Source organism: Eptatretus burgeri, chromosome 7 (assembly GCF_056783735.1).
Source record: "Eptatretus burgeri isolate ZD-2024b chromosome 7, Ebu_testis_v1, whole genome shotgun sequence".
NCBI lineage: Eukaryota > Metazoa > Chordata > Myxini > Myxiniformes > Myxinidae > Eptatretus > Eptatretus burgeri.
In genome coordinates, this window is record NC_140967.1 from 93,263,452 (window position 1) to 93,279,263 (window position 15,812).

The following is a 15,812-nucleotide window of genomic DNA, read 5'->3' on the forward strand; positions in this document are numbered from 1 at the left end:
TAATGTGCAGTGTCCGGCTTGTGCCAGACGTAACAAGTTGAATTTTGGAGACCAGCTTTGTGAAGGGAACGGGATTTCAAATCTTCTCACCCTCTCCTGAACGGTGCTTCTCCACCACTTCATGTCTGACTTCTTTGGAAAGCTCCTTGGTTTTCATGTTTGCCTTGTTGATTGACCAAGTGAGTTGCACCTTAAAACTCCTTAGACAAGTGGAGTTTAATTTTTAAGTTAAACCACTGATCACATACAGGTGAAACCTACTACACTGATTTTGTGACATTTCAAACAAATAATTTACTCCTGAAGTGATTAAGGGTTAATTGGGCAAATAGGGTTGAATACTTATGTAACTGAGAATCATCTTTTCAAATGTTCAAATGCCGATTGAGATGAAGAAGGCTTTTTGTTCAAATGTGGGCCAAGAAGACTCCCACATGGTCCCACCTATGCATTGTAGCCAGTGGGCCTTTTTGTTCATTAAGGCCACATGGGATTGAGAAGACTCACTGTGCGTTGAGCGGCTATGTGGGCCTTGGTAAGTATAGCGGGCCTTCCATGCCAGAATAGTCCAATAGAGGCTGATGGGGAGAGGGTCAACACCAGGCAGTGGTGGACAACTCCAAAACTCTGGACTCTGTTAGGAGCGATATTGAGCGCTCACCTGGCCAAGTCACTCTCTTTCCCCATATGTGCATGTGTACAGAATGTTATCCAAATTTAGAGGTATAAGTACTGTATGTGCTTCATGAAAAGTGTCGCCGTAGATACGTAACGCATTGTTTTCTTATATTTCGATAGCACAGGGACACGATTGTAAACTTTTAACAGGGTCAGAAGGAGGTGAGTTATTTGTTGATAAGTGGGACTGTGAGCTTGGAAACAGTGAGAAGGAATGGAAACAGCCTCAGGAGAGGCTGAAAGGAGAGGTGAGGGTAGCGTCACTGTTGTGATCCCCAGGGAGGACAACCCAGGCAAAAACAGGTGCGTGCCAATTATTTCCCCCCTCCTCCTTCCTGTAAAATCCACTGCAATACCCCTTCTCACCAATTGGGCTCTGTTGCTGGCCAATCGCTGGCAGTGAAGTCTACCCTCATGGTCACTGCACCATTGAGGGTTCCAGAGCCATGAGGAAGGGGGAGGGTGAACGGGATAAAGGAAGAAGCATAGAGAAGAACTATTCATTGATTCCTTGGTCAGTCTGGTGATTAGTTATTTGGTCATTCTGTTGCTTTATTCTGTTTTTCTTTCTTTTCTTTCTTCAGTTCACTCACTTTCTCCGCACTCTTCGTTCCTTTTCGTGCCTTTCTTTCTCTTCACTTCATGACACGCACATCTCCGCACCAAGCTCTGTGCACCATCACCTCAACCCGGTTGCCCATCTCACCAGCCAGCCACGTCGGAGCTGTCTACCTCACTTCACCTCACTGGCAGCGTTCCTGCTAAGGCTGCGCAATCCATCGCACTAGCCAGTTACCATCGGGCACCCCCAGAGATCGGGATCATGAATGAAGTGGAGAGAGGAATCCAGGAGGGAGAGTGAGGGGAATGAGATATGGATCATCAGGCCAGATCATTGGGCAGCAGCAATCCAGCTGGGTTGTGGTCAGGTGTGTCGAGGCACGCAAATGACCCCCACTATTTATTTCTTACCACTTCTTCTACACCCCTTCCCAATCTCTCACTTTTTCAGGTGTACGTCTTGGCACCAAATAAGTCAGAGTGTTAAGTCACTGATTAAGATCCGAGGCAGGTATGTTGCATGGTGCATAATTGAGAAATGTATATGTGCTTGTAATATTTGTATATAAAATTGTTGTATTGCCTGTGCTCACTTTCCCGCCATTTCTTGTATAATTGCAGTAACTTGTGTTTTTTTTGCATACAAAATCAAGACTCGCGGAAGAGCTAGTACTAGTACACTGAATGGATCAGGACACAACAGGACAAAAGGAACAGCAGAGAGAGAGAGAGGGGGGAAACACCAACAGCAGGGTCGAAGGCCAAGACAACAGGAGGGGGACAAACAATGGGTGTGAGGAGGAATGGAGGACAGGTGAAGATGTATGGGGTGGACAAGATGAATACAGAAGGAAACTCTCCAGAGGGAAAACTGGAAATTTGGAAGGAGTGATTGAGGTGTGGTGGTTGGGGGGGGGGGGGGGTTAATGAGGGTAAAAAAAAGATCATGGATTTGGATTGGGGACAATCTGAGATGGTGGTGAACAGCTGTCTTGAAGACCTGGAAAGAAGAATGAGATTGAAGAGAATGTGTAAGTTGGTTTCACAGATGAGAAAAGAAGAGGAACAAATGGGTGGAGGTGAGCAGTGATCCTGGATTTAGGTCGTTTAACCAGAAGGGGATTTATGATGGACCATGTGTGCCTTGCTAAAACCTGGGGGGACAAAATACAGAAAAACCAGAGGGTGCAAGACCAGAAAGGAGGTCGAAGAAGACAAACATCACCAACCTGTCTGTGATGGTGAAGTGATCGGCCCATAGACTCGGCTTCATCGCGGGAGATTACAATAAACGTAAAGGCCTTGGTTTCCACGGTGTCCAGCTGAGCAAGAGCACCAGCCCAGAGGGGAGAACAGTACTCTATCAAGCTGTGGATGAAGGCCTTGTTGGTGGAGAGAAGTTCAAGTGTGCCCAGGAAGGACTTTGTACGATGGAGGATGCCAAGTCGGCGGCTGGCTTTGGAGGCCAGGTTGGAAATGTGGCTTTCCCAGGAAAGATCATTGCAGATAGTGAGACCCAGAAACTTGAATGAAAGAACTTCTTCCAGAGGATTGTTGAGAAAGTAGATTGGGGGGGGGGGGTTCCAAACGGTCCTTTCGGAGTGATATAGTGAGTGTGTCAGATTTGTCAGGACTGAAAGACATATTCCAAGTGATTGACCAGCTTGTGTTTTATTTTTTTACAAGGTCTGAAGAGAGGGAAGAGGCTGCAGCCTTCCTGTCTGAAGGATGAGGGATGTCACGGCAGAGGGTGGAAATATCAGCAAATGGATAAAGAGGACAGAGGTCAGAGAGATCATTGATGAAGATGAGTAGGACTGGATCCAGAACACTGTCTTGAGGCACTGCAGCCTTGACAGGGAGAGGAGATGTAAGGATTCCGTTGAGTGCCACTCATTGTCAATAAGAGTAGATGAAGTCAGAAAGCCATGTGCGGAGTTGACCTTTGGTGCCATTGGCAGAGAGTTTGAAGAGTAAGGCAGGATGCCAGACTGTATCAAAAGCATGAGATATGTCCAGAGAGACGGCCCTGATCTCATGTCTGACATTGAGGACCTCCATCCATTATTAGGAGAGTAGAAACAGCATTTCCAAGGGAGAGTGCCCTGATCTGAAAGCAAATTGCTGATCTGAGATGAGGTTGTTGGAGAAAAGGAAGAATTTCAAAAAAACTATGATGGAATTTATGACCTTGCTGATGATTCGAAGTAAGCTGATGGGTCTGTAGTTAAGGGGATCAGTTTTTGTATCTTTTTTATGTAAAGCAGTGACATTAGTGGATTTCCAAGCAGATGGAAGAATACCTCATGCAAATGATAGGGTGAAAAGGGCAGAGAGAGGATTTTCAAGAGCAGCAGTTCAGGTGTTTAGGACACATCATGATGCTGTCAGAGTCGAGGGTTTTCTGGCTTTTTCTTGTATGTTCACCATTGCTGGTATCGCGTGCCATTTTTTCCCCTCTTACTTGCTTGATGAAACCCGTGTGGTATAAAGAACTGTCTTGACTTATCCTGTTTGGGTTTGTTCCGGGGGGCAGGGTGCACTGTGGGATAGCGCTCCTGGGGTTAATTAGCCCAATTGGTTCCATAGACGTCTCTGAGAGATGATAGGGTTAGCGCATAATGTTGGTTCACTCAGCCAATTGTGACCTTTGTGCGGCCGCCGGCACAGTTCCTCATTCACTTCAATTATCTTTCAGGTATGGTAAACCGACACTGGGCATGAGGATCCGACCAGAGGTTCTTTCTTCTTTGTATGGCAGCTTGGCTGCTGGGTAGCTATCATTTTGTTTGGGCGTGGCTGTGCCGCTGATGCTGTGCCCCTATACCAGTACACTGGTACTCATTCCGCTGACTTCGGAAAATTGACAGGCCTGGTCAACCCCACCTGGTGTTAATTCAGCAGCCAGCGGGGCTCAAACTCAGGACCTTAACATCCCAAGCCAGCCACCAGAGTCGCTAAGCCTACACCAGGCTTCGACTAGAGGTGAGTGTTTTAGACTGCGTCCGTGGTCTTTCAATCGACGCTCCGGCCTTTTGGAGTTATCCGAAGTGATGTCCGTCACAATATTATAATATATTCCTCCCCGGACTAATGTACTCCACAATTTTTTTACATTTCAGTTTACCTTTCTCAGTACATCATTTTAAGGTTTCACCTGACAGTTCGGCACAATGTAGCGTAAGGCAAAATTTCATTGATGCATGACCACTGATAGTTCTTCAAGTAAAAAATTTAGTTGCTTCGTACTTCTGCTCATGAATTATTTTCTTTCTTTTTTTGGTCTCTTGCCCTAAAAGCCACAAATGAAAATCTTACAAAAATCTCACCAATTCTTGAAGATTTACCAGTGCCTTATCCACAGACTCTTTGATCTCATCCGTCTTCTGCATCGCTTCCATTCTTGGTACACAATCTAAAGGACACAACACATATCAGTTGATTAGAAACTACCATGATCGTTTGCATTAGAAGCTCATTATCACCATAGCCCCTGTGTCTTTCTCATTTCCCTCTGTGATGAATACATTTAATCATTCCCATTCTCACTTCCCACACGAGACCACATGAACATGGCCATTCTGTCGATGTGGCTGTCCCACATGGCTCAGTGGATACGACGACGACTTTGTCACCATGGGAGAGCATGCATGACCCTCGATGGGTGGGGGGGGGAGGGGGAAGTCTCACACCAAGGGGTGAGAGGCGATGGATATATATATATATATATATATATATATATATATATATATATATATATATATATATATATATATATATATATATATATATATATATATATTGTGATAGTTTCCCACCTGCCGGCGTGCGAGCGACTGCTTTTAGCCAATGGCGGCCGCTCTCACCCACCGAATGGGCAAACCTAGTCGCAGCTTTCGGACCAACGCCGAAATCCAGCCATGGGTGTGTTTTTAATCACACCGAAAAACAGCCAGCTATTCTGTGCACGCGCGACAGGGTCCGATCGCCGAATTATTGATTTACCTAAGTATGCGCGCAGACAGAAATGCCGGGGATTTACACCTCGACGGGACCTGCTTGGAAACGAGCCGCTAAGCAGCTCGCTCCGTTTGTAATTTGCCGAGCGGTGTATATCGCCAAGCCCCACCAGATCCGATTACTTATCGGTTATTAAGAACCAACTATATTCCGAACTCAATTATGGCAGTTCAATTGAGGGAAGAGGACGCAACAAGCAGGTGAACATTCACACAAGGACATTTATTTACAAAGCACGTATGCAGGCATGCACATATGCAATCAGGCAAGGCAAACACGCATGCAATTATGTAATCAACAAAAGCACGACAAAAGAACTACAACCGTGCTAATATTATCTACACACATGCACTTAACAGTTTACTACTTGACAGACATGGCGCCACAACATTCATTCAAAGAAAAACCCCAGGAAAGGCAAGGGGTAGAACTGGACCTCGTGGGCCTTTATAGTACACGGAGCTGTGAAGACCGCAGGAGCTCCGAGAGACCGGGCTGGTTACCTGTTCCCCTCGTCGTGACTCGCTGAGCGACCCTCGACGTATCGTCGGGAACACGGCAGCTCGGTTGGTCCAGGCCCTGCCGTGCGGTCTGGTGGTTCGGGCCTATCCGACGACGCCTCAGAGGAACAAACGGGCCTTTGCTCTTTCAGAGTTGATGCTCTCTCTAAGAGTCCGCTCGTTCCTCCGCGTCTGCTCGGATCGTCCCAAGGCCCGATCACCTCGGACCGTTCTGTTGCTGGCTGGCGACCTCTCTCCAACTTTCTCCAAAAACCCGCAGCTCCGCGCGGCACGGCAGGCTGGCTGCACTCCGAGCTCCGACTGCCCTGTGCTGGACTCGCTCCTTGGCTCCAAGCTCCCGTCTCCTCGGCTCTCTCTCCGACTGAGCTCCATGGCAAACCCAGACCTCCACTTACTCCAGCTCGACTCCAACCGAACTCCGACTCCGACTTCAACTTCAACTGCCCGCTTGGCGTTCCAGCGCGCCTTTTTATGGGGTCCGTGGGTGAGGTCTGATCCTTGACCTCTCACCCTTCACCCCCCGCTGACTCCGCCCTTTTTGATCTTTTGATCCGATCGCAAGTCATGCGAAGAAAGCGGACGTTGCAGAGATCATCTTTCCCACGCGGACGTTGCAGAGATCATCGGCCCTCGCCCCAACTAGGGAGTCCCCGCGTCTGGTGGCAGAGATGTTGTTTGTTTAGGACGCTGTTGCCGGTAACAAGATGGCGGCGTTCGTGAAGATGAAGGTGAGGCGATGTTTGTTGTGGCGTAGATGGTGAGGGGATGTCGTGGTTGTCGTTGTGGAGATGGTTGATGAGAGCGATGTTTTCGTCGTGGAGAGGTTTGATGAGATGCTGTTCAGGAGAAGGCGAGGAGATGTCGTGGTTGGCGTTGTGGAGATGTGGTTGTTCCAAAATAACAATAGCAAAATAATAACGGCTGACTCAACAATCACAGCCCGGTTACACGAATAAATCCCTTTAAACATCGGTGGGGAAATCTAATCTGAACACACACTTATTGACAGAACTGATCTCTGGGAAACCTGAATGGTGTTCTGTGAATTTCCACAACCGTAACAATATATATATATATATATATATATATATATATATATATATATATATATATATATATATATATATATATATATATATATATATATATATATATATATAGACAGCCATAGAGAAATAAGACAAGTGAGTCAGTGCCAAAGGTGGCATACCGACACCGAACGAGAGAGGGGCCAAAGGAAAGTCGAGAGGAAGGCATCTGTGCCTGTCATGGAACTGCATGAAGTGATCAAGGTGGCAACTGGAGCCCGTAAGGAGGAGAGATGGTGGCGAGAGCATCTTGAATGGCTGCAGAAGTACAGGACCCACGTGCCAATATTGGGCCTCCAGATGGACCGCAGAAGGAAAGACCACCAAAACCTCTGCCTTATCCATCCTGTCTTATTCTGTTTTTTTCTGCCCTGTATCCCTGAATAAGTTAGAATGTGATAGGTTTCGTTTAAGGTTTAGGCGTGGAGACCATTTCCGTCTAAGTAAGCTTGCTGATGTGTTTCCATGTTATCTTTATTCATCAATTCGATTGATGTCTCCATCCTCATAATTGGTGAAACATTTATTTTTAAAGCACTGTTGCTGTAAATTTTGAGCTGTGGAATCGCCCTCCAGTGAAACCAGATTCCCCTATAAAACGGAATGCATGCACTCAAACCAGCATGTGGTCAAATAAATCATCACCACACTGCACTGTGGAGTCACATGTGCAGAAAGCCTCCGCTTGGCACTTGGGAGTTAATCTCTGGCGGTCTTGCATCGCTCATGAGTTGGGAGGGGGAGGTTGAAATTTTGGCATTTGGGGGGGGGGGTGAGGGAGGGTTGAATCTTTGGGGGGCGGTTGAGGACTCGAGGGGTTGAGGTGTTGTAATGGGGGTGGGGGTTGTATACCGTGTCGAGGCTCGTATGAGAGCTAACACACAACGCACATCAAGGGGGGCATGAGACAGGAGGGGAGGGAGTGGGAAGGACAAAATAGTGGGGAACAGAGACATTTGGAGATCTGTGGAAGGGAGAGGGATGGGATGGGGAACATGGGGAATAGAAGATGGACATTACAGGGACTTTCAGGAAGGAAAGCAGGGAATTTGAAGGAGGTGGGCTTGGATGGATTATCGGGGGTATAAAAGATCGAGGATTTGGATGGGGGATGATAATAGGTGGTGGTGAACAGCTGTTTTGAAGGCCTGGAGGGAAGAATGGGAATGAATAGAGTGAGGGAGTTTATTCCAAAGGCGGGAAAAAATAGGAATGAAAGAGTGAAGGTGAGCAGTGATTCGTGACTTTGGTCGTTTTTACCAGAAGGGGGTTGTTGGTGGACCTTGAGCGCCCTGCAGAAATGTGGTGGGGAGAAATCGCAGAGAGAGCAGGGGGGGGTGAGGCTGGAGAGGAGACGGTATAAGACAGAAAGACCACCGACCAACCTGCGGTGATTGAGTGAGAGGCCCAAAGACTCAGCCTCATTGCGGGAGATGCCAATGATCCGAAATGCCTTGGTTTCTACAGCATGAAGCCGAGAAAGGTGGGAGGCAGGAGCATCAGCCCAGAGGGGAGAGCAGTACTCCATCAGGCTGCGGACAAAAGCTTTGTAAGTGGTCAGGAGCTCAGGTGGGCCGAGGAAGGACCTTGCACGACGGAGGATTCCCAGTCGGCGACTGGCTTTGGAGGCGAGGTTTGAAATGTGAAGGCTTGGAGTGTGGAGGGGGAGGTTGAGGATTTGGGAGTGGGGCTTGATGACTTGGGGTTTGTGAGGATGGCTTGAAGACTTGGGGCTTGGATGGGGGTAAGGTGTTTAGGGCTTGAAAAAGAAAGGGCTTGAAGACTCTCATATTTTACATGACACGGAATTTCCACAGGTCCCTGCCATTATGTTGTCAAAGGACATTCCTGTGAAACACTCTAAATATTCCACACGCAATTGGAAACCAATTCCCTTACAACAGCCCAGTGGAACCAGATTATAATTTGCTCACTGTATGCATAACTAGAGTGAAATCGATGGCATACCATCGCAAATCCCCACGCTTCCCACCTGAATCAACGTTGAAAGTTGGCAAAAAGTTCCACCAGGAATGACCCAACATCAAATTTTGAGTGAAATGCATTTCCCGTTTTGACCCCTATGACCACAAGTCCCCACCACTTGGGGCATGAACCTGCGGTCAAATCCCAAAAAATTGTTACATATTTCTTGTGTCTCCGACCTGCACCATCACAACTCGCTATAATCATGCACTTGTTGATTCTGAGCCAGGAAAACCACACACCACATCTTCCCGATAACTCTAACTGAAACATCTGCGAAAGGGTAAATGAGTGTCTCTCTACTTCAAACTCATTTAATGAATTCAGAACTTGCTGGTGAACACAGGGCATTTAAGAGAGTTTAGCATTTAGTCTGCAATGATTTCTAGGCTGGTAGGTGCGACAAACAATGTGACAACAAAGTTAATCAAACAGCAAACCTTGAAATGATAGTCTTTTCATAGGTTGAGAGTGCCAGCATTTTTCCATGAGTGGGATAAGATCGGCAGGACAGCTTGTTTGTTTTGGAATTGTTGGTCTCTTATTGTGAGGTTCTTTCACAAACATTTCAATCATGCTCTCAGATGCACCTGCCAAAGTAAAGTAACCACAGAAAAATAATGTTGTAAACAAGCTATCGATGGCAAACAACTTCAACAATATTATAGTATTAATGTTATCATTGCCATGTTTACAAAACTTATCAGTACGTTATTCACAAAAATGTCTGAGGTGAGTTATTTTTAAAGGACAAATAATCATGTTAAAGAGTTGAACCAGCAAAGCCATAGATTCAAATCAATGTTATATCAACCAGCACTTTCCCTGCCCCCCCCACTCACCACCCCAACCACACCCACCCAGCACCACCTCTCCATCCATCCATCCATCCATCCATTGGCACCATATTTTGTGCAGAGCGTTGGTGCTGCCTAAGCAGTCTCCTTGGCTGTTGGACACAATCTTGGTCAGGTCGCCACTCCGACACAGGATACCAGCAAGCTGGCACTCATTTTGCTGACCTCGGAGGGATGGCAGGCAGAGTCAACCTCACCAGGTATTAATTCAACAGCCAAGAGGGATTTGAACTCAGGATCCTAGGATCCCAAGCCCACCATCGTAAGCATCAAGCCAACACCAAGCATACCATCTTCCCACTCAGACACAAATACCAAAAAAAACTATAACATAGCACAATGCACCAACCTTGAAATGGTTCTTCCTGTGTCATAACCGCCCAAATCAAAATGGCGTAACTTTATTGGAACAAATGGATGAACACACAGACACGCACATTAATTTTTATTTTATTTTAAAGAATCACAGACATTTGGAAGCAGATACAATACATCTCATCTAATTTACACTCATCAGGAAATATAATGAAAGAATAACAGGTTGTGAAATCTGTGTTTACTTATAAGATTACGTTGGCCACATAATCAAGGTTTAGTAACAAACCAAAATTAGACAAACATCGGTCCAGCCTAAAAATAAGTCAGCAAGACATAGTTTGCAAAAAATGCTTTGCCTGCACCACAAGTGTATTATCACCTATATGTGAGTACACCTCAAGGAGGAGGAGGAGATTGGGACTATACTCTGCACAGAGCGTTGGTGCCGCCGAAGCAGTCTCCTTGGCTATTGGGCACAATCCTGGATGGGTCGCCACTCCGACACAGTAAACCAGCATGCTGGCACTCATTTTGCCGACCTCGGAAGGATGACAGGCCGAGTTAACTCCACCTGGTATTAATTCAACAGCTGAGCGGGATCCAAAACCTGCCACCCTAACCATTAAGCCAACACAAGCATTTTGTCTGTAATGATTTCTAGGCTGGTAGGTGCGACAAACAATGTGACAGCATATACCTCAAAGTATGACATAAAACCATACCTGTAAATGTCACACATGGTGGTTGGTTTTGATCCTGCGTCCAGCATTTCAGGTGCCATGTATCGTAAAGTTCCACAACAATTGCTGGACATCTCTTTGTTTTGGTCACTCATGCTCTTCATGATTGACTGATGCACTTTGGCCAAGCCAAAGTCACTAATCTGTGAATAGCAAGACATCCAGAAAAATGTACAAGTAAAGTTTGTCTTCTGTAGTTACCATTTCAACTGAAAAGAAAATTATTAATTTCATGATATTTGTTAAACTTGTAAGATAAAAATGCTGAATTAAGACATCTATCCATGAGATAGTAACCACAGAATACAGGATTTCAATGAAGAAGCTGATACTCTAAGTTCCCTGCCTTTTTGGGTAGTATGTGGAATAGATCTGTGTTAATACGAAAGCTAAACCTTGAACGGTTTTTGATATATCGTGTACCCAAATCAAGTTACTGAGATGGTTGCCACGGTATCAGAATTCAGCCAATCACAGCCTTGATCTAATCAGGTTGAGATAATGTCATGAGGAATAGATACCTGCAATATGAAAGTTAAATGTTAAACGGTTTTTGAAATATCGCGTACACAAAAGTACATGGACGGTCGGTTGGACGGAGCTCGTTTTAATGTCCCCCATCTCTGACCTTGTTGGAGGGGCGGGGGACAATCAAAAAAAACCTTTCCATGATTTATCTAAAACGAGCTGTTTACGCACCCACAGTGGGTATCGACAGTTCAATTTCAATTAATTCAATGAAAAATTATTATTTATTTCATTGAAATAGTTAGGGTGAGTTAATACACATAACCATGACACAAGCAATAACCACAGACTCAATTGACACAAATACACTCACTATGCCAAATACAGTGTCTGAGTATGTATGAAAAATCTGCACACCCAGGAATTGTAGGTCAATGTGGCTATAGTGGAATGGAGTGGCCATTTCCATGTATATTACACTTGTGGCAATATAACCCTTATTATAAGTGATATGGATGTGACCGTTGGTCAGTAAACTTGCGTATCTAGCTGTAAAATAAATAAATAAGTTAAGTGATCCTTTGTGCCGTCACCAACTTTCAACTGGTTCGAGTTTGCACAAAAGGCTTCGCGTACACCCCTCTCGTGTTGGGATGATGTATTGGGAATATCCATTGCAATAAAAGAAAAGCCTTTTTTGCTCACCCTCTCTCTGTTCTATTCACCCTCTCATTTGCTCAAGGTCATCTGCCATCTGCTTGGAAATCAGCAAACATTACTGCCCTGCATAAAAAGGTGCAAAAACAGATTCCTGCAACTACAGACCAATCAGCCTTCTCTCAATCATCAGCAAGGTTATGGAATCCATCAGTGCTTCAGACATTAAATTCTTCCTCTTCTGCAATGGCTTGATTTCCGATCATCAATTTGGATTCAGACCAGGTCACTCTATCCTGGATATGCTGCTTCTGCTCTCCCAACAATGGATGGAGGTCCTCAATGCCAGACATGAAATCAGAGCCATATCCCGAGACATATCGCGTGCTTTTGACATGGACTGGCACCCTGCCCTGCTCATCAAACTCTCTTCCTATGGTATCCAAGGGAATCTCTCCTCATGGCTCGCAGACTTCTTCTCCTGTCGTAGCCAACGTGTGGCCCTTAATGGAATTCTCTCATCCCCTCTTCCTGTCCAGGCTGGAGTTCCTCAAGGCAGAGTTCTGGACGTGTTCTTTTTCTGGTTTTCATCAATGATCTCTCTGACTCTCTGGAAAATCCTCTTTATCTCTTTGCTGATGACTCCACCCTCTGCTGTACCATCTGTCATCCTTCAGACCGGCAAGCAGCAGCTTCTTCACTCTCTGCAGACCTGGATAAAAATCACAAACTGGTCCAACACGTGGAACATGTCTTTCAACCCTGACAAATCTCACACTCTCACTATGTCTCTCAGAAAGGACCACCTGGAACCCCCCCCCCCTAAACAACTTTCTCAACAATCCTCTTGAAGAACTCCTTTCATTCAAGCTTCTGGGTCTCACAATCTGCCATGATCTTTACTGGGAAAGCCACATTTCCGAGCTGGCCTCCAAAGCCAGTTGCCGACTGGGAATCCTCCATTGTGCAAAGTCCTTCCTTGGCACACCTGAGCTCCTGACCACATACAAGTCGTCATGAGTCGTAAACATGACCTGCTTCCTGTACGTGTATTGTAGCTTCGCGGGATAAATATAGTTTTGCAGGATGTCTCACCAGTGCAACACTTCATTCCCCATGACGCCATCCCCTGTGAGTTAGTTACAGAATGAAAACACCAACAGCATCTATTGATATATCTAGTTATTACCCGGTTGCCACGTGTGGACATTACACAATGGAAGCAATCAGCGCATCCGTGTAAATCACCATCTTGCTACCAACAGCATCATCTGAGCTGTTATATTTTTAAGACGCTCAGCATGATCTGCCTGCAGAGAGAGAAAGACGTCACGTCCTGCGAGTTAAAGAATGGAAACGTACAGAATATCTATTAGTGTAATTAGCAGCTCGCTTCACACGGACCAATTACACAATGGCATCGCTCACCACATCTATTATCAGCTGCTGAATACAGCATCACCTGTTAAAACCCTCCACAAACAATGTGCAGACGACTCGACTCGCTGTGTCCTGGATTGCCATCATTCTTGCCCCGTTGCTCTGACCTGTGTGTTGCCTCTCACTCCATTTATTCTTCGAAAATGGCTCCCAAGAATTGAGGACAACACTCAGAAGGGTATTCCTCCAAGCAGACCACTGATATTGGAGAAGGCGAAGCTCCTGCACGACCATCTCTCTGGCGCGGGTGGTGCAACCATGAGCGTGGCGGATACAAGCGGCACCTCCAGCCTGTTTACAGCATGCAGGGGGTGGTTCCACCACTTCAAGGCGTGATATAATTTGCGCTATGTCAAGCTTGTAGGGGAGCGTTCCTCCGCGGACCACAACATAGCCAAGGCATTCTCTGCAGAACTCGCAAGCCTCATTAAGGAGAAGGGGTACCTGTTGGAGCAGGGTTTTAACGCTGATGAGACTGGCTTGTTTTGGAAAAAGATGCTGACCAGAACGTTCACCTCACAGTGCAAGAGCAAAGCAGCCAGCTTCAAGGCCGTAAAGGATCGGGTATCCCTTCTCCTCTGCGCAAACACCGAAGGGGACTTTATGGTAAAGCCCATGATGCTCTACCATTCCCTGAACCCGCATGTGCTGAAGAACAAAAACAAGCAGGCCCTACCCGTGTACTGGAGGGTGAACAGGAAGGCGTGGGTGACATCTTAACTTTTTATGGACTCGTTCCATAACTGTTTCGTTCCACAGGTCGAGAGGTACCTGGCAGGAAAGAATCTTTCGTTCAAGGTACTCCTGCTGCTTGTCAATGCTCATGGCCGCCCCACAGACCTGAACGGCACTCACCTGAACGTTGAGGTCATGTTCCTGCCGAAGAGCACCATCTCCCTCATCCAGCCACTCGACCAGGAGGTAATATCAACTTTCAAGATTTATTACACCCGACGTACCTCATCTTCATCATCATCATCATCATCATCATCATCATCATCATCATCATCATCATTATTTTGCAAAGTTACATGTGCTGTTTGTTTAATAAAAAAAATTGAAATGGTACATGTTGTTTTTTTCTAGTTTTGTAGTACCGTATGGTATGGTTAAGAGACATTAAAATGCATTCTTCAGTAAATTGAGTGGAGATGGCCTTGGCCTGGTATCCAAGGCCATCTCCACTCATGGCTCGCAGACTTCCTCTCCTGTCGCAGTCAATGTGTGGCCCCAAATGTAATTCTTTCATTCCTTCTTCCTGTCCAGGCTGGAGTTCCTCAAGGTAGCGTTCTGGGCCCTGTTCTTTTTCTGGTTTTCAGCAATGATCTCTCCGACTCTGGAAAATCCTCGTTATCTCTTTGCTGATGACTCCACCCTCTGCTGTACCATCTGTCATCCCTCAGACCGGCATTCAGCAGCTTTTTCGCTCACTGCAGATCTGGATAAAATCACAAACTGGTCCAACACGTGGAACATGTCTTTCAATCTGGACAAATCTCACACTCTCACTATGTCTCTCTGAAAGGACCGTTTAGAACCCCCCCCCCCCATCCACTTTCTCAACAATCCTCTGGAAGAAGTCCTTTCTTTCAAGCTTCTGGGTCTCACAATCTGCCATGACCTTTCCTGGGAAAGCCATATTTCAAACTTGGCCTCCAAAGCCAGTCGCCGACTGGGAATCCTCCATTGTGCAAAGTCCTTCCTCGGCCTTCCTGAGCTCCAGACCACATACAAAGCTTTCGTCCACAGCCTTATTGAGTACTGCTCTCTCCTCGTGGCTGGTGCTCCTGCCTCCCACCTTTCCCGGCTTCACGCTGTGGAAACCAAAGCATTTCGTTTCATTAGCATCTCCCGCGATGAGGCTGAGTCCTTGGGCCTCTCACTCTCTCACCGCAGGCTGGTCAATGGTCTTTCTGTCTTCTACCGTCTCCTCTCCAGCCTCACCCCCCTGCTTTCTCTGCGATTTGTCCTAAACACATTTCCGCAGTGCGCTCAAGGTCCTCCAACAACCCCCTTCTGGTAAAACTACCAAAATCACGAATCACTGCTCACCTTCACTCTTTCATTCCTCTTTTTCCCCACCTTTGGAATAAACTCCCTCACTCTATTCAATCCCATTCTTCCCTCCAGGCCTTCAAAACAGCTGTTCACCACCACCTATCATCCCCCATCCAAGTCCTCGATCTTTTCTACCCCCGATAATCAACCCAAGCCTACCTCCTTCAAATTCCCTGCTTTCCTTCCTGATTTTAGATTTTAAACAGATTTTACCCCAACATTCGCGGATTTTTCGTTGGTCGGGAAATCCCCAGAACCTATCCACCCATTTCCCATTGAAACAATTCCCCCACATTCACGGTTTAAACATTCACGGGGTTTTCCCGGAACGTATCCCCCCCACCCCCCGTGAATGGCGGGGTCCTGGTGTACTTATTGATGCAAGAAATGCAAGACATTTCAGGTTTTCATTTTTAATTG

At 46.2% G+C, this 15,812-nt stretch overlaps 1 protein-coding gene across 6 annotated transcripts in view; it reads right to left on the bottom strand.

Moving 5' to 3' along the window:
* Positions 1–15,812, bottom strand: part of LOC147023814 (receptor-interacting serine/threonine-protein kinase 4-like) — a 68,137-nt gene that overhangs the window by 37,217 nt on the left and 15,108 nt on the right. For all 6 annotated transcript variants that reach the window (XM_085889637.1, XM_085889636.1, XM_085889635.1 and 3 more), the window contains 4 exons: positions 10,752–10,912; positions 10,061–10,110; positions 9,295–9,444; positions 4,569–4,654 (listed from right to left, as the gene is read on the bottom strand). In XM_085889637.1, coding sequence (XP_085745763.1) covers positions 4,569–4,654; positions 9,295–9,444; positions 10,061–10,110; positions 10,752–10,912 — 447 coding nt within the window. The remainder of the gene's footprint in view (positions 1–4,568; positions 4,655–9,294; positions 9,445–10,060; positions 10,111–10,751; positions 10,913–15,812) is intronic.